The sequence below is a fragment of the Chroicocephalus ridibundus genome, chromosome 22, assembly GCF_963924245.1.
Source record: "Chroicocephalus ridibundus chromosome 22, bChrRid1.1, whole genome shotgun sequence".
Taxonomy (NCBI): domain Eukaryota; kingdom Metazoa; phylum Chordata; class Aves; order Charadriiformes; family Laridae; genus Chroicocephalus; species Chroicocephalus ridibundus.
The window spans coordinates 1,111,274-1,132,302 of record NC_086305.1 but is presented as its reverse complement, the minus strand read 5'-3'; the positions used below and the strand labels follow the sequence as shown (position 1 = coordinate 1,132,302).

The window sequence follows — 21,029 nt, the reverse complement described above, 5'->3', positions numbered from 1 at the left end:
CCGTGGATGAGGTGACTCTGCAGCCACCTGAGCAGGTATCCTGTCCCCAGGGGCTGTGCCCCTGCTTGGGGTCCCGCAGGTCCCTGGAGGGGACCCAATCCTGTGTGTGTGTGTGATGGCATCCCCTCTGTGCCCAGGGTGCTGCAGGCTCTGCCCCAAGGTGTCCTGCGCTGCAGCCGAGGGTCCCCAAGGACACCAGCACCAGCATCTCCTCGGCCATGGCCACCACCCTCCGCACCTTGCTGGGCCCCACGGTGGGGGCACGACAACTCTTCCTCCGGGACGTGGAGCAGGCACTGGACTCGTCCCAGCAGTGGCTGAACCATTACCTGCCCCTGGGCGAGAGGCAGGCGGGTAAGAGACCCTGGGACACTGATGGGGGTCCCCATGTCACCTTTACTCCACGATGCTCCTGGGGGTCCCCACACCTTCCTTGCCCTGGGATGCTGCTGCTGGTCCCCAAGTCCCCTTTGCCCCACAATGCTGCTGGGGGGTCCCCCCTGCCCCGGGATGCTGCTGGGGGGGTCCCCACATCTCCCTCACCCTGGATGCTGCTGGGGGCCAGGACCCCCGGCACCCCATGCCCAGCACCTCTTCCCCTGCAGAGGCCAAGGCTGCAGAGGGGCTCGATTTGGCGTCGGCCGGGGCTCTCCGGCACGGCCACCCCGTTCCCCTCGGCTCCCTCTCGGAGGACGCCAGGAGCCGAGCCTTGGCCCTGCTGCAGCAGCTCTGGCAGGAGCGGTTGGATGCCCACCACCTCCTCACCCAGCTCCAGCACATCCTTGACATGGTGAGAGCCAACGGTTTGTGGTGCTGGGGAGGGGGATCCCCACTGTGCCTGGGAACCCCTGTGCCCACAGTGCCATTGCTCCCGCAGGTGGAGGCCATGCAGGAAGGCTTGGAGGGGCCACTCCACAACAGTCAGGAGCCGTGGGAGTGCAGGAATGCAGCGCAGGCAGACCCCTGCCCACACTCTGCCTGTCCCCACGGCCAGGCAAGGTCAGCCGAGGGGTCTGGGACCCCCATGATGCTGCAGGCACTGGCCGTGGGTCGGATGCTGGCGCAGCGGCTGCAGGACACCCTGGTGCAGGCAGTGTGGCGAGCCCAAAGCGGCATGGCCAAGCTCCACGCCACTGTCAGCCAGGCTGGGTCCCTGTGGGAGCTGCTGGGGACCGTGGTGGCCCGGGGACGCAAGGTGGTGGCCCAGGCCTGGGAGACTCTGGTGGTGTTCACGCTCCAGCACCTGAGCTTGCCGTGGCTGGAGGATGCCGGGATGGCAGCACTACGCGTCACCTCACCACACCCCCAAAACTAAGGGTGCCCCAAATTCAGCCAGACACAGCCATGAGGGTCTGAACGCCCCCCGCTGCATCCCAGGTGTCACTAACGGCTCTGCTCACATTCATGTCCTTGTCTTGTCTTTATTCTGTCACCCCTGTGCTGTCATCCGTGACGATGGAGGCTGCAACAGCCAAAGGAAATGAGGGATTTTTGGGGGGACAGACAAACCTTGTATTGCCTTTAAATCCCCGCTGTCCCCAAGGCGGGGGCTCACACAAGCCTCCCGCTTCCCAGCAGTTGGGCAAGAGGCATAGAAGACTTTTTTTTTTTGCGGGGGTTTTATTTGGGTTTTGTTTACCGAGGGCTGGAGTGTGAAATCAGCCCTGGAAAAAAAAAAGAAATAACCCTTCTCCCCAGGGCAGAGTTGCAGCAACAGCAGCCTCAAAGCGGGGTCGGGGCATCCTCCCTCCGCCCTGGCACAAAGAGGACGCGAGGACTCAGCGTCTGGTTGAGCTGGGAACATCTTTATTTTACGTGTACAAAAAGCTTCGGGTCTTTTGCGAAAGAGCAGACGGACAAACAGACAAAGATGCTGCCCAGCACAAGGCAGGATGCTGCCACAGTTCAGTCCCTCCCTGGCCAAGAGAGGAGAGAGAATAGACCATTTTTACTCTGTTTTTAACCCAAAACCTGGTGCCCAGCCCTGCTGCTTCCCCTGGTGCTGAGGGACCCGGCTCCAGCAGCAGCCTCTGGCTGGAGAGAAGGTGATGGTGGGGAACAGGGCGCAGAGAAGCTGGAAAAATCAAGCAGAAAGCAGCCCAGAGGCTGTCCCGCTCCCCGTGCCAGGACCCAGCAGAGACAGGGACACCCATGGGTGCCTGGTCCTGGCCCGTAGGAGAGGGAAGGGGAGGACCCCTGGGGGTGTTTTCCAGACGGGGCCCTGGGCAGGGGGCTGCTCCTGCCCTCCCCTTGTCACAGTCAGCAATGCCTCAAGAAACAGACACTAGGGCTCCTTGTGTTTTTCATTAAAAAACCCTTTATATTCATTTCATGTCGGTTGAAATCACAAGAAATTAGGTAGGAGGGAAAAACAAAACAAACAACCCCCCCCCAAAAAAAAATAACAAAAAAAACCCAAACAAAACAAACAAAAAAAAAAAAAAGAGGGGACAAATACAGACAACCAGCACAGCCTCCCCCGCGGTCGATGCTCTCGCGGGGCCAGGGGCACAGGACAAGACCTAGGACATCAGCTACTGTGTGACTTAGTGAAGTAACTCAAGCAGGGGAGGAGGCAGAGGCTGGTCTCCCTTCGCAGCCCCTCCACTGCTGCCTCCTCCTCCTCCAGGCGGGAGCCACTTCCTCAGCTCTCCTCCGCATCATCCACAGCCTCTGACTCCCCGCGAGCCCTCTCCCGCTCCGGCACGGCTCGCTCGGCCTTGGGATAGTCCTGCATGCTGCTGGGGGAGAGCACAGGCATCTCAGCCAGCGTCTCCCCCGCCCCTCTCCTGCACCCCAGGCTCCTTTCCAAGCCGATAAAAGCCCAACACAACCCATGAATCCCCCCCCCAGATCATCCATGCGAGAGCCCAGCCTGGACGTGCACTGAATCCCAGGGAGCTGCCGAGCCCCCAGCTCTGTCCCTCGCACACTCACTTGTTGTGGGTCTCCTCGGTGGATCCGTCCGTCTCTCTGGCTCCTGGCCCTTGGCTTTTGTCCTTCTCCTCCGTGCCCTCCGCTTTTTGGGACAGGGATTCGCCATTCACAGGACCCGACAAGTCTAAAGGGAAGAGAGAGGCTCAGACACCTGAGTCCCCACGTTCACTCCGACCCACGAGGGGCTGGGCAAGCTGAGAACCCACAGCCACAGGCTGACCCAAGGAGGTAAGGGACACCCAGTCAAGACTGAGGGGACTCCAGGTCTGGCCTGACCCCGACAGCTACGAGAAGGGCCCCAAGACCCCATCCCCCCATCCCCGAGGCAGGCCCATGGCAGATTTTCCTTATCGGCTCCTCTGGGAAGGCTCTTGCAGCATTACCAGGACGTCCCCAGGCAGGGACTCGGCCAGGATGGTGGAAGATCCCCGTCACCAGCTGCCTGCGCAAGACCCTGAGCCAGCGTCCAAGGGCGTCTCTGCATTCCTTTGTCTCCCTGGTGCCTTGGACCAGTGCTCAAGCTGGCAGCGAGGAGCCATCCTGGGCCAAAAATCAGCCCAAAGGCACCCAAAGCCAGGGCGTGGGTGCTGAGGTTTGCCCTCTGCTCTCACTGCCGCGGGCGTTCCATAGTCAGTCTTTTGCCACTCCTGCACTCCAACAAACGAGGAACTGGAGGTGCCACGCATGGCTGCCAACCCCCTCCACCACCGAGGCCAAAAGCCACCCCTGTTCGTGTCCCTGGTCCCCAGCGGCATGTGCTGTGCCCCAAGAAGGGCCCTGGGATCACTACATGCCCGGACAGCAGGGAATTGCCCTGAGACGTGCAGGGAGCATTACCAGCATTTGTCTCCTCTTCCCCCTTCTCATTCCGTGTCTCCCCTCCCGACAGCTTCTCCTGGCCCTTCTCCGCCTCCCCCTTGTCCTTCTCAGGCCCAGCTTTGTTAGCTTTCTGGATCGCCTCCATCTTTGGTCCCAGGACACGCGACTTCAACCGGGTGTAGACTTCAGCAGCTTTCTCCATCACGTCCTTGTTTGCTTTATAGCGACGGATCTACACCAGAAAGAGGGAGAAGGGATGCCATTAGAACTAGGGTGGCCCAAGCAGGCTCCTGGCTCCTCCCAGGCAGGGACTCAGGCCTCTGCCCTACCTTTTTCAGCGTAGCCACCACGTCGGTGTGCTTCTGGAGGATGTGAGAGGTGACCTGGAGCGTGCCCAGCTCCTCTAGCGCATTCAAACACCGCTTGATGTCCTGCAAGGACGGCACCAAGATCAGAAGGTGCCTGGAAGTCTCCCTGTGGGCACCTGGGGAGCGCTGCATGGAGCGTGGTCCCCTAATGCCACCCAGCACCCAGAAAGGGAGGAGGAGGCTCAGCCAGGCTGAGCATCCCCAGGTGTCGCAGCTGGGCAAGGCTCATGCCGTGGCCAAGGACGTGATGAGCAGGGACCTCCCAGGCCACGCCAGCCTCTCAGGCACTCACCGGGTTATCCACCTTCAGGGCAAACTTGATCTCGCTGTGAAGTTTCTGAAGTTTCTCTTCGACTGTGGGCTCTGGAGCAGCAAGAAAGACAGGTCGAGGCACCAGGCCAGTGCCCAGGACCTCTCCCCCAGCAAGGGTTTGTTTCCTCCTGCATCTCCAAGGTCAAACACAGCCCCAGGGGCCTCTCTGAAGAGGATGGGTTGGGATGTGCCAAGATTTGGGAGGGGATGTGTATAGGGAAGCTCACTGCCTCTGCACACCCTGTAAATACTTCCCAACGCAATGCTGGGACCACAGCAGTGCTGAGAAAGGCCCTCTGGGAAAGATCCCTCCCTTTCCTTGGGATGGGGGAACCCACCCTGGATCTCTCCTCTCCCTCTCCCCACCTCTGTGACAGCAAGCAATGGCGCTCTCACCCTTTTTCTTCTCCATCCTCCTTTCAGGGATCAGGTCAGATTTCTTTCGGCCTCGTTCCACTTTCAAAGGCCTGTAGGAGGAAAAGGAAAGAGGTAAGATGGTTCAGGTGAAACCCCCTGCTTGCCTCTGGGCTAACAAGAAGAGTGATGATGCACACATCAGTGCATCTCCCCGGCCTGCCCGAGGGCGCGAGCCGGGCAGTAGAGCCTTGCCATGCTCCACCCACGCTTTCACACATATCTCGCAGCTCGCAGGCAGGCAGGAGCCCTGAGACAGCAGCTCCCCCATGCCCCAGCTTCCCGGGATTGCAGAAAGGCAAAGCCCCAAAGCAGTACCCCAAGGATCCTCCCCTGTGAGATGGAAGACACGAGGGAAGCTCAACCTGGTGCCCCCTCAACACCCCTTCCAGCCCCTTCAGCTCTAAGGGAGGTAAGAGCCCGGACCCTCCACGGGTGCTGCTGGCCCAGGGGCAGCTCCACGGGAGCCCAGTTCCCACCCTGGGAAGGGCTGGGCAGCAGCAGAGGAACAGCCCTGTCCTTAGAGGAAGAAAGCACTGATGCAGGGGGGGGAGATGCTGACTTGTTCCGTGGTGGTTTCTCCTCTGCGCGGCCCCTCTTCTCCTTCTGATTTGGTTTCCTTGACAACTCGGAGGGCTGCTTCTTCGCTGGCTTCTTTACCTTGGAGGAGAGAACAATGCAGGCGAGACGGGCAGAGCCCTCCCCACTGCAGGAGGGAGACAGTGCCATGGCCCCAGCTGGGCACGATTCGGCGCCCATCACACCGCTGTGACGAGATGGTTTGGGTGCAGGGGCATGCCCTGCATGGGATAAAAAAGGATTCTGGTTGCAGCACAAGGATGTGCTGCTCCAAAAGTAAATATTCTGGTACAAGTGGCCCACCCAGCCTGCAGTACCTGACTAGCAGACCCACCCATCCTTCCAGACCTCAAGATCTTTGTGCTGCTTTCCCGGCCCCCCTCCACAGGCTAAAGGGGGACCATGCCTCTGACCACGGCAGCGTGGTTCCTAAGAGCCCTCTGCACCCCCAGCCGCCGCAGAGAGCGGCAGAGCAAATCTGATGACTGTGGTGGGAAGGAGAGCACCATGAAGGTGTAAGACCCACAGCTGGATGGGGCGTTCTAGACCAGGAAAAGAGCTGGCATGGATGTGCCTACGGACACAACCCTTCTCAGTGCCACGTGGACCACCTCAGGGTAACACAAGACCAAGACAGCAGGTCTCTGTCATTCCTGGAGGTCCCTGCTGTTCTCACAGGGAGATGACAGGCTGTCTGTTTGTCCCCAGCTCCCCATGGCTCTGTACTCACCTCTTTCTCCACCTCCAGCTCAGAGTCTGAGGAGGACGGGGCCTTGGCCCGGCCTTTCCGTCCCTTTTTGGCCACTTCATCCTCTGCACTGCTGTCTGAGTCTGAGTGCACCTCCTCACTCTTCTCCACTTTCTCCTTCCTCTTCTCCTTCTCCTCCTTCTCCTGCTCCCGGAGCCGACGGATCTCTTCCTCTTGCTCCCTCTTCCTCTTCTCCTCCAGCTCCCGCCGTCGTTCTTCATCTCGCCTCTTCCACTCGCTGATGCGGTCCACGTCACTATCGCTATCACTGCAAAGGACAGAGCACGCTCAGACCCTTTGGGAGGTGGGTGACCCTCCATCCCAGCCCCGAGGGTGACAGTGTCCCAGCTGATCTCACCTGTCACTGCTGGAGCTGGTCGGGACACGCTCGGGCTTCGGTTTCCTGCCACGGGGCTTGGGAGGGGGTTTCTCAGCTGCAAGACAACAGGGAGATGTTCAGCAGGAGCCCTGGTTGTTCCTCTGTTAAGACAGCCCCAAACTGGGGGGCAGAGGGCTATTCAGATGTGAGCTGGAAGTGTCCACGAGAGAAGGGGACCCCAGAGTCTCAGGAGCCCCCAACCTCACATGCTCTCCATTCCCACAAGGAAGCCAGCAGTGGCCCAGCAGTGGTGGAAGAAGCTTCCTTGTCATTACCTGGCTTCCTGCCCCGCGGAGCCTTCTTCACAGACACATCTGAGTCTGAATCGGAGTTAGAGTCTGACTTGGTCATGTCCACAGTTGCATTTCCCATTTCCGAATCCGAGTCCACTTTGGAGTCTGAGTCAGAACCGGACTCCACTTTCTGCAGGCACAGAGTAGGGTTGGCCCGGGTTGGGGTTGGCAGCGGCTCAGCCCCAAAACACAGCAGCACGGGACACAACTGGATTGCTGAGGCATCAGTGAGGTCCCTCCTAGCACTGAACCTACATCCAGCCCATGGCAGAGCCCTGCCACCCCCTGCTCTCCCCTCCAGCAGCGCAGACCCCAGACTCCAGCTTTCCTCCCGCTGCACCACAGACCAGGGGTCTTTTACCTTCTTCTTCCTCCCTGCTGCTGGCATCCTCCGGGGTGCCCTGGCCACTGGCTTCTTCTCAGGAGTGAAGTCCTGGAGGAAAACACAGATATGAAGAAATGGAGAACAGTCTCACAACAGTTTCAGAAGCCAGTCAGGTTCCCTCAAGCCATTGCCCCTGCAGACAGTGATGCTCTTCCTCCAGCCCTTTCCCCACCGCCCTGCCAGCCTCCATACAAGCATATCCCAAAACACTCTCACCTGGTCGCTGTTTTTTTCCGACTCAGAAGATGTTTCCGAGTTCTCCTCTTCTGTCAGGGAGGGGCTGCCCTGATCCAGGTCACTGGAGGATTTCCGAGGACGTTTTGCCACCGGCATCTGATATGTGAGAAGTGAAAATGTGAGAGAAGCCCTCTCCACCCACAGCAGAAAGCCAACACTTGTTGGGAAAGGGCTTTGCCCAACTCTTCCTGATTGGCCCTGCAAGAGCAGCCATGTGCACTCAGAAGAGTTCTGAAGCTCCTGGCTGCAGACATCTCCAGGACTTGTCCATCCCACCATCCCACAACACGAGACAGCTGTGGGACCCCCAAACACACTCTGAACCCCATTTCCCAATGGAGAATCCAGAGGGAGTTGGTTTTTTCACCACCTCCAGCCACAGTGGGTTTGACATGCTGTATGGTAGACCCAACAACCGTACTGGCATCCTCCTGACCAGGACACCCTCCCGGCCCCGCTGCGTGGAACCGCCTCAGCCCACACTCACTTTCATAGCCAGCGATTTTCGCTTGAGCCCGCTGTGGTCGCTGCCTCGATCTGAGTCCTCATCACTTTCCATTTTCTCCGTGGCAACTGCAGCCATGGCAGCATCTTCCTCATCATCACCTGCATCGCTTCCTCCCATCGGGTCGTTCTCAGGAACGTCGCTGTCGGAGGAGCTCGCAGGCTAAAGACAGCAGAAACAAGAGTTGTGTTATCACCCCAAGGGGCCTGTGGTGCATTGGGGCAGGGGGCAGGGAGAAAAGTGGCACAAAAGGGTCAGAAGCGATGGACAGCAGTGCTGAGCAGAGAGTGTGCATGCAGAGGAGCGTGGGGCAGCCTCCCCTCCCAGCATAGAACTCTTCAGCACAGCTCTGGGGCAGGGGGACAACGTGACCAGCCCTCCAATGAGGACGCTCAGTCGACCCCCTTCTAGTTCCCCTGCATGCCCTTCCCGAGGTCCCTCACGCACCACCCTGAGACCACCAGCAACACCTTCCCTCTGGATCCCCCAGCTCAGCTTCCACCTGCCACTGCCACCTCACTCCCCTCTCCTCATCCTCGCACTCTGCCAAAGACCCCCGGAGAAGCCGAGCCCCTCCTGGGTGTGCGGACCCCAGCCCTCCTCTGCCCGAAAGGCGCCAGACAAGTGGAGCTGGGTGGCTCGGTCCAGCCTCTCCTACAGCATCAGGGAGCAGCCGTTCTCCTCCAGTGGGCTGGCAGCCAGTCCTCGACTTGGGTCAGGCCTCCTCCTTCTCAGACAGCTTCACCCCACAGCACATCGTGTGCCTTCCCCATGGGAAAGGTCCACACGAGGAGTCCAGTGTGGTGGCCACCGCTCTTCCCAGTTGGGATGTCCTGTGTCCCGTTCCCTCACTCTCACGTAGGGAAGATCTCCTGGTTTCTCACCAGCCCATCATGAGGTTCCTCAGGTAAGAACGTTGCGCCCAAGGGGTTTCCTAGAGCTGGGATTCTTCCAGTGCTGGAGCCTTCCTGCTGGAAAGCCTCTCCTCATCCTTGACTGTTCCTGGCAGCTCGCTCCATTTAGGTCTCAAGACCAAAAAAAGACCTCTACTTCAATCTCTTCTTCTGCTCCTCCAGGTATTTTGGCCACATGTGCAATTGGCGTTGGTGAACCCTCAGCTTTGCTTGGGCCATTGGCCTCATCTCGGTCCCTCAATCCCAGTAGGCCCCTCACCAACAAGTTTCTTACCCCTGCTGTGAGTTCACAGTGGAGTCCCTGGACAAAGCAGGTGCTGCCTCCCTCACCATCACCAACCTCCTGCCCAACAAGCTGAAATCGTTCTCCAGGTTTTCAAGCATCTCCATAGTCTCACCTTATTCTACATCTGCAGTTTTGTGTCTGACCATCTCCCACAGCTACTCAAACCACATCCTCTCTCCTGCACTGGCGGTGGCACAGCCAGGGGGGTCACTCCCTGAGCCTGCCTACCTCCAGACAACCTTGTCCTTGTAGCTCACCTTAAAAACCTTCCTCTGCCTCTTCAGACCAACTGCCTATGAAGCTGCTTTGGATGCCTTCTTTGAAGATCGCTATACAATAAATTGTATCACACAATTACGGTTACGAAATGCCCACGCAAGCAATTGATAGCAAAGAGCCATCTCCCAACCTGCTCTGGAGACCGCTGAAGGAGCAGCCCAGTGCCTTTTGGCTCGGGACCTCAGAAATGGGTGAAAAGGGGACTGCCCAACACTCCACACGCAGGCCTGGGAGACAGGGATGAGCAAACTTCAAGTTCACACTCTGACAACAAAATCCTCCGTGGTTTTGGGCAAGCGGCACAAAGCACATCCCCGGTTCCACCTCAAAGATGGGGTAAAGGCGCCTTCCTCCAGAGGAGGAAGAGGAGTGCTGAGTCCCTCAGGAAGGGAGAGGGCAGGGAAGGGAAGCTACTTCAACCTTGAGAAAGCCAATGTGCGAGCTGGAAGCGCGTAGGCACCGTAGCAATGAGAAGCAGAAAAAGGAGGAGAGCGGCTCGGAGGAAAAGAGAGATGGCGACGCTGGCAGCCCACGTCCTCGCTGCCCCCCCGCCGCGCGAGGCCCGCACTCACCGCAGGGGCACTGTAACTGGCGTGAGGGTTGTTCTGGATTTCCCACAATCCCTCGTTGAAGCCTTTTCTCTTGTTTGGTTTCCCATATTTGTCTTTATATTTTTCATAAGGGAAGAGATCTTTAGGGCCCAAGAAGGCACTGGAGAGAAACAAAGCAGAGGTGAGCCCGGAACAGAGGCAGCGGGGCAAAGCCCAGAGAGGGGAGCGAGGCAGCGCTTACGTCTCGTGGGTGCCGAAGAAGAAGATGGGGTACTTGTTCGGTGGGGGTTTCACAGCGCCGTCCGCGATGTCATCAATCTGAAAGGAAACCCAAAGCAGGAGGTGGTCAGAGAGAGCGGCTTGAGCATGTCCTCTGCGAGGCACGTCAGCCCCGGCTAGCAGCGTTGGCCTCCGGCACCCGCACCCGCTTGCAGGCAAGCGCGGCAAGAAAGCACCCGGGACGGGGACCTTGCTATGCACAAGGGTCCCACTGCGGTGTCAGAGCCCGGCGGGATCTCTAGAAGAGTAACAGAAGGGATCCGGCACGGATGCTCTACAGCTAGAGCTTGGCACGAGGTCATCTCTCCACCGCCAGGCTCAACGCCCAGGGGAACGCGGGCCTTGTGCTACTCCCCAGAGATCCATCGCACCAGCCGCCTCGGGGGGGATGCCCGAGGGAAGCCCCCTCCAGCACGGGGTTGGGGTTCCGATGGGGCGACCTGAGGGTCCTTCCTGGCTGGAAACCGGCTGCAGGAAAAGCCCCGCTGCCAGCGGGATGCATGGGGCACCCCGTCTTCTTCCCACGCGCTGGCTCCAGCGCCCGTCTGTCTGCTCCAGGTGGTCAAGGGCTGCGGGCAGAGCTGCAGGTGGGGGCCTCGGGGTGCGCAGGGGCTGCCCTGCGTGCTGGGGAGGTCTTCGGGGCAAGGGGGGAGCCGTCCCCAAAAGAGCAAGCGAGCTAAAAGCAGGAAGGGCTGCAGATGCCAGCAGCGCGAGGGCTCTCCTGGAAGGACCGAGTCCTCTCGGCGCCAGGTCAGCCATGACAGCGCAGGGATGGCATCCTAGATCTCACGGCGTGGTGTGGCCAAGCATCGTCGTCTCCGGCACCCTGAGCCTCCCTGGTACCTGCCGGCCCCAGTCCTGCACAGTTTCCACCTGCCAGTCTTTTGCCATCGGACACTTCTGTGGACGAACCTGCCTCACCCTCAGCTGCTGCTGCGGACCACCGCAGAACCCCCCGTCCAAGCCCCCGAGCCACCTCACGGTCCCCTCATGAGCATGGCCGACACCGGCTCCCACTCCGCTGGGTCTCCTCCAGGCACCGTCACGGCACAACACTGTCACCCGGCCAGCAGGACCTGTCGCCCTCCACCACATGAGCTCCATTGCCCCATCCGCACCTCCCAACCTCTGATCCTGCACCTCGCGAGCGCTCAGCCGCAGACCCCGCACATGTCACATCCAGGCACTGTCCCCAGCGTGTGTCCCCCCGTCCTGTCCCCAACAAGGGACACCACCCTGGACTCCGGCTCTGTCCTCACCCCAGCAGGGGACAGAGGGTGGGTGACATCCAGGCTGGGAAGGGGAATGTGGGGGGTCTCTGCAGAGGCAGGGTCATGCTGGGCGGTGGGAGGATGAGGATGAAGACGGAGAGTGAAGGGCAGGACTCCTCCAGGGTGCTGGGGCTGTGGGGGGACACCTCCATGGGGTTGGGGTGCCTGGAGCACCAGGGCCCCTGGGGTGCAGCAGAGGATGGGGGTGGCAGGGGTCACCCCAGCAGGAGAGAGGGTCCCTGGGCCTGGGGATGCAGCAGGGCTAAGGCCTCGTTCAGTCACCCCAAGGGGGTCCCGGATGCAGGTCGTAAGGGAGGGCTCAGGGTGCCATCAGGGCAGGAGGGGGAAACACCCTCCTGGTAAGGGGACCCCAGGTCTCCCCCATCCCTTGCCAAGTACAGGCACCACTGTGGGACCCCCCCGCCTCCCTCAGTGCAGGTGCCAGTGTGGGACCCACACCCTGGTGCCAGATCCCCTCCCAGTATAGGTGCCAGCATAGGACCCCAATTCCAGTCCCAGGCACCCATCCCGGTCTGGGTTTCTCCATGCTGGTACAGGTGCCAACATGGCACCTCCCTCCCAGGATCGAGCCCCAGTGCCAGTATGGGTGCTGGTGGGATCCCCATCCCAGTGCAGGACCCCATCCTGGTACTGGGCTCCCACCCCAGCACAGGTGCCACCACGGTATCTCCCATTCCAGTACAGGACACTCCATTCCCGTACCAGGTGCCCATCCCAGTATGTGTGCTGGAATGGGACCTCCCATCCCATTATGGTGCCAGATCCCCATCCCAGTACAGGTGCGGGTACGAGACTTCCCATCCTAATATGGGACATCCCAACCCGTTACGGGTGCTGGGACAGGACTCCCCATCCCAGTATGGGTCCTGGGACTGGTCCCTCGTGCTGGTACCAGGTTCACATCCCGGGATAGATACCAGTATAGGTTCTCCCACCCCAGTACAGGATGCTCCCTGCCGGTACTGGGTCCCCATCCTGGTATGGGTGCTGTTACGGGATCTCCATCTCAGTATGGGTGCTGGTACAACACCCTCATGCTGCTACCGGGCCCATAGTCCCGGGACAGGTGCTGGTACCAGGTCCCCCGTCCCGGTACGGGACACCCCATGCCGGTAATGGGTTCCCATCCCGCTACGGGAACCGTTATACATCTCCATCCCGCTACGGGCCCCCCACCGCGGGACAGGAGCCGGTACGGCTCCCCCTCCCGGTACCGGCCCTCCATCCCAGTGCAGAATCTCCATCCCAGGACGGGATCCCCGTCCCGCGCCGGTTCCCCGCCCCCCCGCCCCGGTGGGTCCCCCCGCCGGCGCGATCCCGCCGTCTCACCCGGGCTGGCCAGTGCGGGTAGCCCTTCATCTTGGCGAAGACGAGGTCTCCGGGCTTGAAGCTGTGCGGCATGGCGGCCGCGGGGCGGGGCGGCGGCGGCGGAGGCCCAGGCCGCGGGCAGCACCGGGCACCGGGGCGGGGACGGCCCGGCCCGCAGGATGTCCCGCCCCCGCCCGCGGCGGCGGCTCCTGTTGGCTCTGCGTCGCGTCCCTCCGACTTCTCATCCAATAGGAGCGAGGCGAAGGCACGGCGGGATAGCGGGATTGGGCCGCACCGCCAGAGGCGCCGAGGAGGGGGCGTGGCCAAGGGGGGCGGGGGAGAGGGTGGGGTCGGGGCTGGGGAGGGGGACAGGGCTGTGGGGTAAGGGAGAGTGGTGTAGGGAGGGGGACAGGGCTATAGGGTAAGGGACGGGGCTACAGGGTAAAGGACAGGGGAATTGGGTGGGGGTCAGGGCCATAGGGTAAGGGACAGGGCTATAGGGTGGGGGTGAGGGCTATAGGGTAAAGGACAGGGGAATAGGGTGGGGGTGAGGGCCATAGGGTAAGGGACAGGGCTATAGGGTGGGGGTCAGGGCTATAGGGTAAAGGACAGGGGAATAGGGTGGGGGTGAGGGCCATAGGGTAAGGGACAGGGCTGTAGGGTGGGGGTCAGGGCCATAGGGTAAAGGACAGGGTAATAGGGTGGGGGTGAGGGCCATAGGGTAAGGGACAGGGCTATAGGGTGGGGGTCAGGGCCATAGGGTAAAGGACAGGGTAATAGGGTGGGGGTCAGGGCCATAGGGTAAGGGACAGGGCTATAGGGTAGGGGTCAGGGCTATAAGGTAAAGGACAGGGGAATAGGGTGGGGGTGAGGGCCATAGGGTAAGGGACAGGGCTATAGGGTAGGGGTCAGGGCTATAGGGTAAGGGACAGGGCTATAGGGTGGGGGTCAGGGCTATAGGGTAAGGGACAGGGCTATAGGGTGGGGGTCAGGGCTATAGGGTAAAGGACAGGGGAATAGGGTGGGGGTGAGTGCCATAGGGTAAGGGACAGGGCTATAGGGTGGGGGCTGGATCTGTCCCGAGCTGAGCAGCCGGGTCAGTGGCCATAGGGCCAGGGAGGACAGGCCAGGCCCGGGGGGGACACAGGGGACATCGGGGGAGTCCCTCCACCGTCACCACCTCGCCCCCCCCCAGCCTGGGGACACGACACCACCCCTACGTGGCCAAACCCTGCTGAGTCGGGGGCTCCGTCCCTGGCCTCATCCCGGGTCCCTCCGGTTCGGGGCGGGTGGCAGTGTCCCCAGGATGAGGATGTGGCCACCAGGCAGAGACACCTGGGGCGAGGCCGTGGGGGACGGAGTCAGACCTGCTTTACCTTCCCTTGGAAAGTGCTGGGGCTGCCCAGTGTCAGGTGCCTGCCCGACAGCTTCTCTGGCTTTTAAACCTGTTTTTAACCCAATTTGGTTTCTTTGTGAGGTCATGGAAACGCAAAAGGCTTGTGGCCCGTGCCGGGCTCACCGCCTGGCACCAAAGCAGCTGGGGTGGCTGCTGGAGCTCCCGGCAAGAGCCAGGCAGGGACAAAACACAAACCACGCTCGGGGGAGGAATTATTTACAGCGATTGTGGCCCTGGGGGGAGGCTAGTGGGGACGAACTCCATGATTTTACAGCTTTTTTCCAACCTAAGTGATTCTGTGAAGCACGGGCAGCGGCCACAGCACGTTGGGGATGTGCACAACGAGGGGGAATTCCTCTGGGCTTTGCGGGAGGGAATTTGTGAAGTGAGGGGTGTTGGGGAGCGAGCGGGTCCGGGGGGATCTGTGGTTCTTGAGGTCACCCTGCGAGCGAGTGCTCGCTCCTGTGCCGTGTCCTGGGCTGTGCCACGTCCCAGGCTGCGTGTTGCCTTGCTGGTGGTGCCGTGGCTCCGTGTGAGTGCCCCTGGCAACGCAGGCGTGGGTCCAGCCTCCATCAGCATGATTCTGGTTCTTGGTGCTGCTGTGGTGGCCCAGGTCCCCGTGCCGATGCCCGAGTTGCTGCCGAGGTGCGGTGCCAGGGTGCCGTTTCCACAGCTGCCATCTCACAGGTGAACGTGCAACCCCCTATTTGGGATGGGGCATCCTCCTCATCCAGTGTGCGGCCCCTTCCTTTGCAGTGACTGTCCCGTATCCTTGTGGGGAGGAGGAAGAGTTGTGCTGTGGGAATAAACCTCATCAAACTATCTGTCCCCAAATTTTGAGCCCATTGGCCAGTCTCAAACCTGCTTTGCAGGACAGGAAGCAAAGTTCCTGTCTGTTCCAGGGCGGGGGCTGGCAGGTGAGGGAGGGCCAGGCTGTGGGCCCAGGCAGAGAAAACGGAAAATCTTCTGTTTTAGGCTCCCTCAGCCCGGGTTGTACCCAGGGCTGGGTGAGGTTTGCTACAGAGCCATGGAGGGTCTGTTTCAGGCTCATCTGCTCAGACTGGGGCTGCTGGTTCCTCCTGGGGGCACCAGGGGACGGTTCCGAGGCTGTAGAGCAGGGGCTGTGGATGCGGGCCGGGGGGCTGTGTGGTCTGTGGGGCTCCATGAGTGCAAGCCTGGGGTCCATGGGGGCAGGCCTTGGAGCCGTGGGGGTCTCTGGGTGCAGGTTTGGGGTCTGGGGGGGTCCGTGGGTGCAGGCCTGGGGTCCGTGGGTGCAGGCCTGCTGTCCATGGGGGTCCGTAGATGCAGGCTTGGGGTCCAAGGGGTGCGGGCCTGGGGTCCGGGGGGGTCTCGGCCCCGCTCTCCCCCGCAGCCCCGCCTTCTCCGGAGCCTGGAGGACCGCGGATGCCATAGAGTGGCGGGAGCCTAGAGCGACGCTGGGGCCCGGCGTCACGGGCTCGCCCCTTCCGGAGGCGGTGCCGCGGGCGGGGCGGAAGCGCGGGCTGGAGGCGGTGGCCCCGGTCCCCGTCCCGATCCCAGTGCCGGCGCAATGCGCAAGTTCTTCCAGGAGATCAAGGCCGACCTGAAGTTCAGGACCGCGGGGCCCGGACAGAAGCTCTCGGAGCCGTCCCGGTACGGGGTAGGGGGACCCTCCGGTAACGGTGGGCCTGGCGCGGGGGCGGACGCCGTTCCCAGGCGGCCGCCGGCGGCCAGCGGGGCTGAGCGGGCGGGAGCCGGCCCCCTCCGCCCGGCTGCCGGTCCCCACGGTTGACCCGGTCCCGGTGCCACCCGGTACGTGGGAGTTGCCAGGGGACACCGGGCCGGGACCGACGCCGCCGGCTGCGGGGGCCGGTGAGCGGCACTGGGCCCAAGCCACGCACCCGTGGGGGCTGACACTCACTGGGCAGTGATCGTGCCGCACCGGGGTGGCCGGTTCCCTGGCACTAGGGCAGTAATTGCCATTACGTGTCTGTGGCCACATCCGAGCCAGCACAGTCCCATTGGCAGTGGTGGAGACCGTCTCCTCCCGAGCTCCACCATTCCCTCTTGCCCAGGGTCCCCAAGGAGAAGCCAAAAGCTGAAGCAGCACCGAAGCCTCGTCAGGGACCAACGGATGAAGCACAGATGGCAGCGGCGGCGGCGCTGGCCCGGATGGAGCTGAAGCCCAAGGTCAAGGTTGCCTCCTCCCAGGAGGCCATCAAGAACCAGGGTAGGAGCTCGCTGGAGGCTGCAGAGCTGCTGTGCCGGTGTAGGGACGGTCATGGCTCCGAGCTGAGCCCAGGGAGGGAGATCCTGGGTCCTCAAGCTCTCGAGGGCGTTGCGGGGTGCAGCTGGCTTTTGTGTCTGCTTGGGTGTCATAGAAATGGGGGTCACGCTTGCCCCTGGACTCCCAGGCCAGGGACAGAGCACCCGCGTAGGCATTCGGAGTGCAATCTGCTGAACCTCCACCCCCGTAACCTGTCTTTGTCTCTCATAGTGAGAAGAGAGCTGATGGCTGAGGCAGCTGCGAGTGGGAAAGGGCTCTCAGCAGAAGAAAAGGTACAAGAGATGGTACTGTCCCTGCTCAGCACCCTCCTGGGCTGCTGTCCCTGCCCCCCCTGTGGACACGCCACAGCATTTAAAACAAATCCCAACCTTCCTGCACTCAGTTCAGTGCCTGGTTTTGTCTCCTTTAGGATGTCACTTCCCCAGACCAGGAAGGGGCAGCTGCCCCTTCTGTTTCAGGAGTCTACTTTATTTGCCCATTAACCGGTGCAGTTGTAAGGAAAGACCAGAAGGAAAAGCACCTCCGAGAAGCCATCCAGTCGGTAAGCACCATGTCTGCCAGCTGCACGGCTTCCCTTCCTCCTGCTTTAACTGGTTTTGTGGTGTGGGTCCCCTCGAGCAGTGACCTCTCTACCTTCTCCCTGTAAAATCTCCACAGTCTCCCAAAGGGCAACTCTGGTCTGCTGTAGTCGTACACATGCCTGTCCAAGCACCCTCCCTTCGGCTTGCTGGAAATGCTGGGACTGGGAACTCTGGTCCTGGACTGGTTTTGGCTGGGACAGAGTTAATTTTCTTCAGAGCAGCTGCGATGGTGCCGTGTTTTAGATTTGTGATGAAAACAGTGTTGATTACACACTGGAAATGGCTAAACTGGGAAGCAGTGAATAAATGCCTTTCGCTTTACCTAATAATCTTGTCTTTAGCCCAACCCATGAGTTTTCACACTGTTTTTACCCTTCCAGTTCTCTCCCTGTCCCGCTGGGGGGGAACAAACACGGTGCTGAGCTGCTGGTCAGGGTTAAACTGCAACACACCCCCACATCCCTTTGTGCAGAGTAGGGCCAGCTCCCCCCGACCAGTTTCTTTCCTTCTCCCCCAGTATTTCTCCGTAGACCCGGTGGCTGCCTCCATCATGGAGATTCACACCTTCAATAAGGACCATGAGAAAGTACGAATGGGCGTGGAGACCATGGCCAAGTAAGTGGGCTGCATTAGGACCAAGCGGCTTTTCCCTTCTCTGCAAGGCCAACAGGCAGGTGGATTTTCTTGCTGTGCTTCAGGCAATGCCTGAAGAAAAACCAAAGCCAAACACCTGAATCATCTTAATTGTCAGTTGAAATAAGGTCAGCATCTTAGAGATGTTTTAAGAGTTGGTCCACTCATCCAAGAGGTTTGGGAGCTGCTGGTTGAGATCAGCCACCCCCATCTTCTGTCTGGTTTGGGCACGAAACACTGATGTATTTTCCTTTCCTCAGTTTTTCAGCTCTTTTATCAGTGAGAAATAATGTGAGGTCGCCCAGTCTTTTCTTACATCTTGGGGTAGAACGTTCTGAAGTGCCTCTTTGATCCTTACATTCCTCTTTCTGCAGATACTTGGATAATATCTATCTCCATCCAGAGGAAGAGAAGTACCGGAAAATCAAGCTGCAGAACAAAGTGTTTCAGGTGAGGTTAAGACTCCTGCAGATGCTCTGCCTGGGAACAACCTTGCCTGGTACAGGCTACATTTAAATTCTTTCCTTTTCTTCCAGGAAAGGATAAGCTGCCTGGATGGGATACACCGATTTTTCCAGGCTATCGGGTTTGAGACAAAAACACTGCCTGTTCCAGGACAAGGCAAGCAATCTAAGCGTATTAAACTGGAGTCAGAGTTTGAGTGGTGGTGGGATGTCCCAGGGGAGGTTAACGAGGCAGCTTTGCTTGCTCCACAGGCTCTTACTCCAGGCTGTAACAGCAACAGCTGCTCACCCTGTTAAGACACTATATTTTACGGAGATCCTTGCTCTTATATTTCACACATTACTCATGTCAAGAACAAGAGCCTCAAATCCCATCCTTTTGGTTGTAGAGAACAGAGAGGAGTATTACGTACTGAAGGAAGAAATGCTGACCAAGTTGGAAGACCTCAAGGACTACAAAGAGCAGCTTTTAAGCTCCAAGCCTGTGAGAGCCCAGCTGGATCGCCAGCTCTGTGTATTTAAACCATCACCTGAAGCTGCTCGGTTTGAGCTGCCAGATGACTTTTACAACCTCACTGCAGAAGAGATCAAACGAGAGCAACGGCTCCGGTGAGCAGGCTTACGAGGAGGGCCCAGACCGCGCAGGGGGCGCAGGATGCCAGTGAGGAGTCTTGTACCTCTCCTTCATGCTAAAAATTGCTTTTTCTCTAAAGGACAGAAGCAGTGGAGAAGGCTTCGATGCTGAGGACGAGAGCCATGCGAGAGAAAGAAGAACAAAGGGAAATGCGGAAGTACAACTACACCCTGATACGAGTCCGGTTTCCCGATGGATACATCCTCCAAGGTAAAAAGGCTTCTTACCCTTTCTTTGTACACCTCTAAAAGCTTCTGAGAATACTTGAGAGCTTGAATAATAAGCAGGCTAGAGGCAGGCTGAACACAGCTGGTAGAATAAAGCAAGAAAAACCAGAGCAGGGTAATTCTTCTCTAAGAACTCTTCCCATCTCCGAGCCCTCCCCTGTACACAGTTGGGACCATAAGCCAGGGTTGAGTGGAGAGGGAAGAATCTCAAGGCGCTGTTAATTAAAGTGTGCTCTTCCCAGGCTACTGGGAGCAAGCTGGACTCATTAGATCGGTTTGATATAGTAACCAGCATGAGGTCACCTGTGTGGTGTGAGGCTATGTAACAGTATAAATCCTCTTTGCATTTTGCAGAAGAACTCTGGAAATCATTTCAGGCTTTCCCAGCTCTTTGTGACAGGCTGGCAGGGGCTTGCAACAATTGAAGTAATATTTTTCTTTGGGGATTCTGCTTTTATACTTCTCAGCTGAATCAGGCTGTTTCTGTGTCACTGAGGTAGCTCATGAAGTTCGCATCAGTACAGGAGCCCCACGAAACCTACCACAAAAGGTTAGATTTGGTAAATGCCAGGCTCTCTTGCAATATCTCACCTTTTTTTCTCATGGCAGGGACTTTTTATGCACGGGAATCGGTGTCTGTGCTCTACAACTTTGTGAGAGAAGCACTCAGAGATGACTGGCTGCCCTTTGAGCTGTTGGGACCCGGAGGTCTCAAACTGACTGATGAGAACTTGGCCTTCAATGAATGTGGACTGGTGAGTAAAAAAAAAAAAAAGAGAGAGAGAGAGATAGCTGGTACCTTCCACAGGGGTCTTCAGGTTGTCAGAGTCATCTGCTGCTCATAATTTAAGAAGAAGTTTGTGTCTTGTGCTTTCAGTGCCAGAAGTTGTGCTCTGGTCGCTTCCTTTCTAAGTGCAAACAAGTTAATGCTTGAAGGCTTCTGGCTGAAGGCTATGAGGTCTATCTAGAGGAACCGCACGGACAGACCTCCTGTAGCAAACGCAGGCTGCAGTAGTTGCCAGCAGCTCTGCCAGAGGCTTAGCATCCACGCTGGGAAGAGACGGAAGGCAGCAACGGAGGCAAGTGCAGCTCTAGCACGTGGCTACCAACAGAAAGCCCAAAGCAGCACTCCCTCTAAGGAGCTTCTTGCAGAAATCCACACGTGTCCTTTTTAGTTGAAATGCTCTAAGTTTTTTCAGCTCTGTGAACATACACAGCACCTTATGAACTCAAAGTATAACACTGGTATAGTGTAATAGCTCTGCCTTTTCTCTTCCAGGTGCCCTCAGCCCTCCTGACTCTCGCCTGGGACGCAGCAGTCATGGCAGACATTCAGGCCTCGGGAGAGGAGCAGCCAGCAAGCCCCCTGAAACCCGAACTTCTCTCCAGAGTCCAGACACTGTCATGAAATAAAGGGGAGTGGATTCAGCGCTGGTGGTTTTAGACTGTTCCCTCATTTTCCCCATGCAGACTGTTGGAGCTTCCAGCTACGGGACCTCAGAAATTACTTTCTTTTAGCTCTGCAGAGTGGGAGTCTAGATTCTGTTGGGTCACACCAACCCTGCTGCAGTCACCTCCACAACTCCAGTAGCCACACACTAAGGCAGTCTTGCCCAGTAAGACACTCACAGGACTGCTCTGAATGGCTTGAAAAAACAAGTTGTAGCAGTGAACTGCTTGAGGTGTTTCCAAGACCATGATGAAGCACCCCTCTGCTCCCTTGGAGGAGGGATGAGGTGCTAGTAACTAGGCTGGATCACCGATCGATTGAGCCTGGGTATCAGGCTGGGTTTAGAACTCAGCTTTTCCTTTTGCTTCTGTGTGCACTGTAACTCCTATTGGAGAGATTATATTTAGATAAAATGACGCTTAGTCTGATTAAATGGAATATTTAAAGACTCAGTTCTGTTCAGAGTTATTTGAATTGCATCGCTCTTACAGGT

At 58.8% G+C, this 21,029-nt stretch overlaps 2 protein-coding genes across 6 annotated transcripts; one reads left to right on the top strand and one right to left on the bottom strand.

The window, feature by feature from the left end:
- Nucleotides 1-1,784: 1,784 nt before the first annotated feature.
- HDGFL2 (HDGF like 2) lies at nucleotides 1,785-13,041 on the bottom strand. Of its 4 annotated transcripts, none has more exons than XM_063358288.1 (16): nucleotides 12,907-13,041; nucleotides 10,248-10,324; nucleotides 10,028-10,166; nucleotides 7,959-8,138; nucleotides 7,451-7,567; nucleotides 7,211-7,282; nucleotides 6,832-6,979; nucleotides 6,536-6,611; nucleotides 6,160-6,445; nucleotides 5,413-5,510; nucleotides 4,833-4,903; nucleotides 4,417-4,487; nucleotides 4,086-4,187; nucleotides 3,775-3,988; nucleotides 2,938-3,061; nucleotides 1,785-2,741 (listed from the first exon to the last, which is right to left on the bottom strand). In XM_063358288.1, exons 1-16 carry the CDS (start codon nucleotides 12,976-12,978, stop codon nucleotides 2,645-2,647), a joined length of 1,944 nt encoding a protein of 647 aa, XP_063214358.1. In that variant the 5' UTR covers nucleotides 12,979-13,041; the 3' UTR covers nucleotides 1,785-2,644. The 4 variants fall into 4 exon arrangements, with proteins under 4 accessions (XP_063214358.1, XP_063214359.1, XP_063214360.1 ...); XM_063358289.1 differs by having other exon boundaries at nucleotides 1,785-2,738; XM_063358290.1 differs by lacking the exons at nucleotides 10,028-10,166; nucleotides 10,248-10,324.
- A 2,546-nt stretch (nucleotides 13,042-15,587) lies between these two features.
- UBXN6 (UBX domain protein 6) lies at nucleotides 15,588-20,988 on the top strand. Of its 2 annotated transcripts, none has more exons than XM_063358350.1 (11): nucleotides 15,588-15,913; nucleotides 16,336-16,490; nucleotides 16,758-16,831; nucleotides 16,957-17,088; nucleotides 17,646-17,743; nucleotides 18,136-18,211; nucleotides 18,298-18,382; nucleotides 18,615-18,834; nucleotides 18,939-19,069; nucleotides 19,696-19,841; nucleotides 20,366-20,988. In XM_063358350.1, the coding sequence occupies exons 1-11, from the start codon at nucleotides 15,831-15,833 to the stop codon at nucleotides 20,492-20,494; spliced, it is 1,329 nt and encodes a 442-aa protein (XP_063214420.1). In that variant the 5' UTR covers nucleotides 15,588-15,830; the 3' UTR covers nucleotides 20,495-20,988. The 2 variants fall into 2 exon arrangements, with proteins under 2 accessions (XP_063214420.1, XP_063214421.1); XM_063358351.1 differs by having other exon boundaries at nucleotides 15,593-15,913; nucleotides 16,758-16,819.
- The last annotated feature ends 41 nt before the right edge of the window (nucleotides 20,989-21,029 follow it).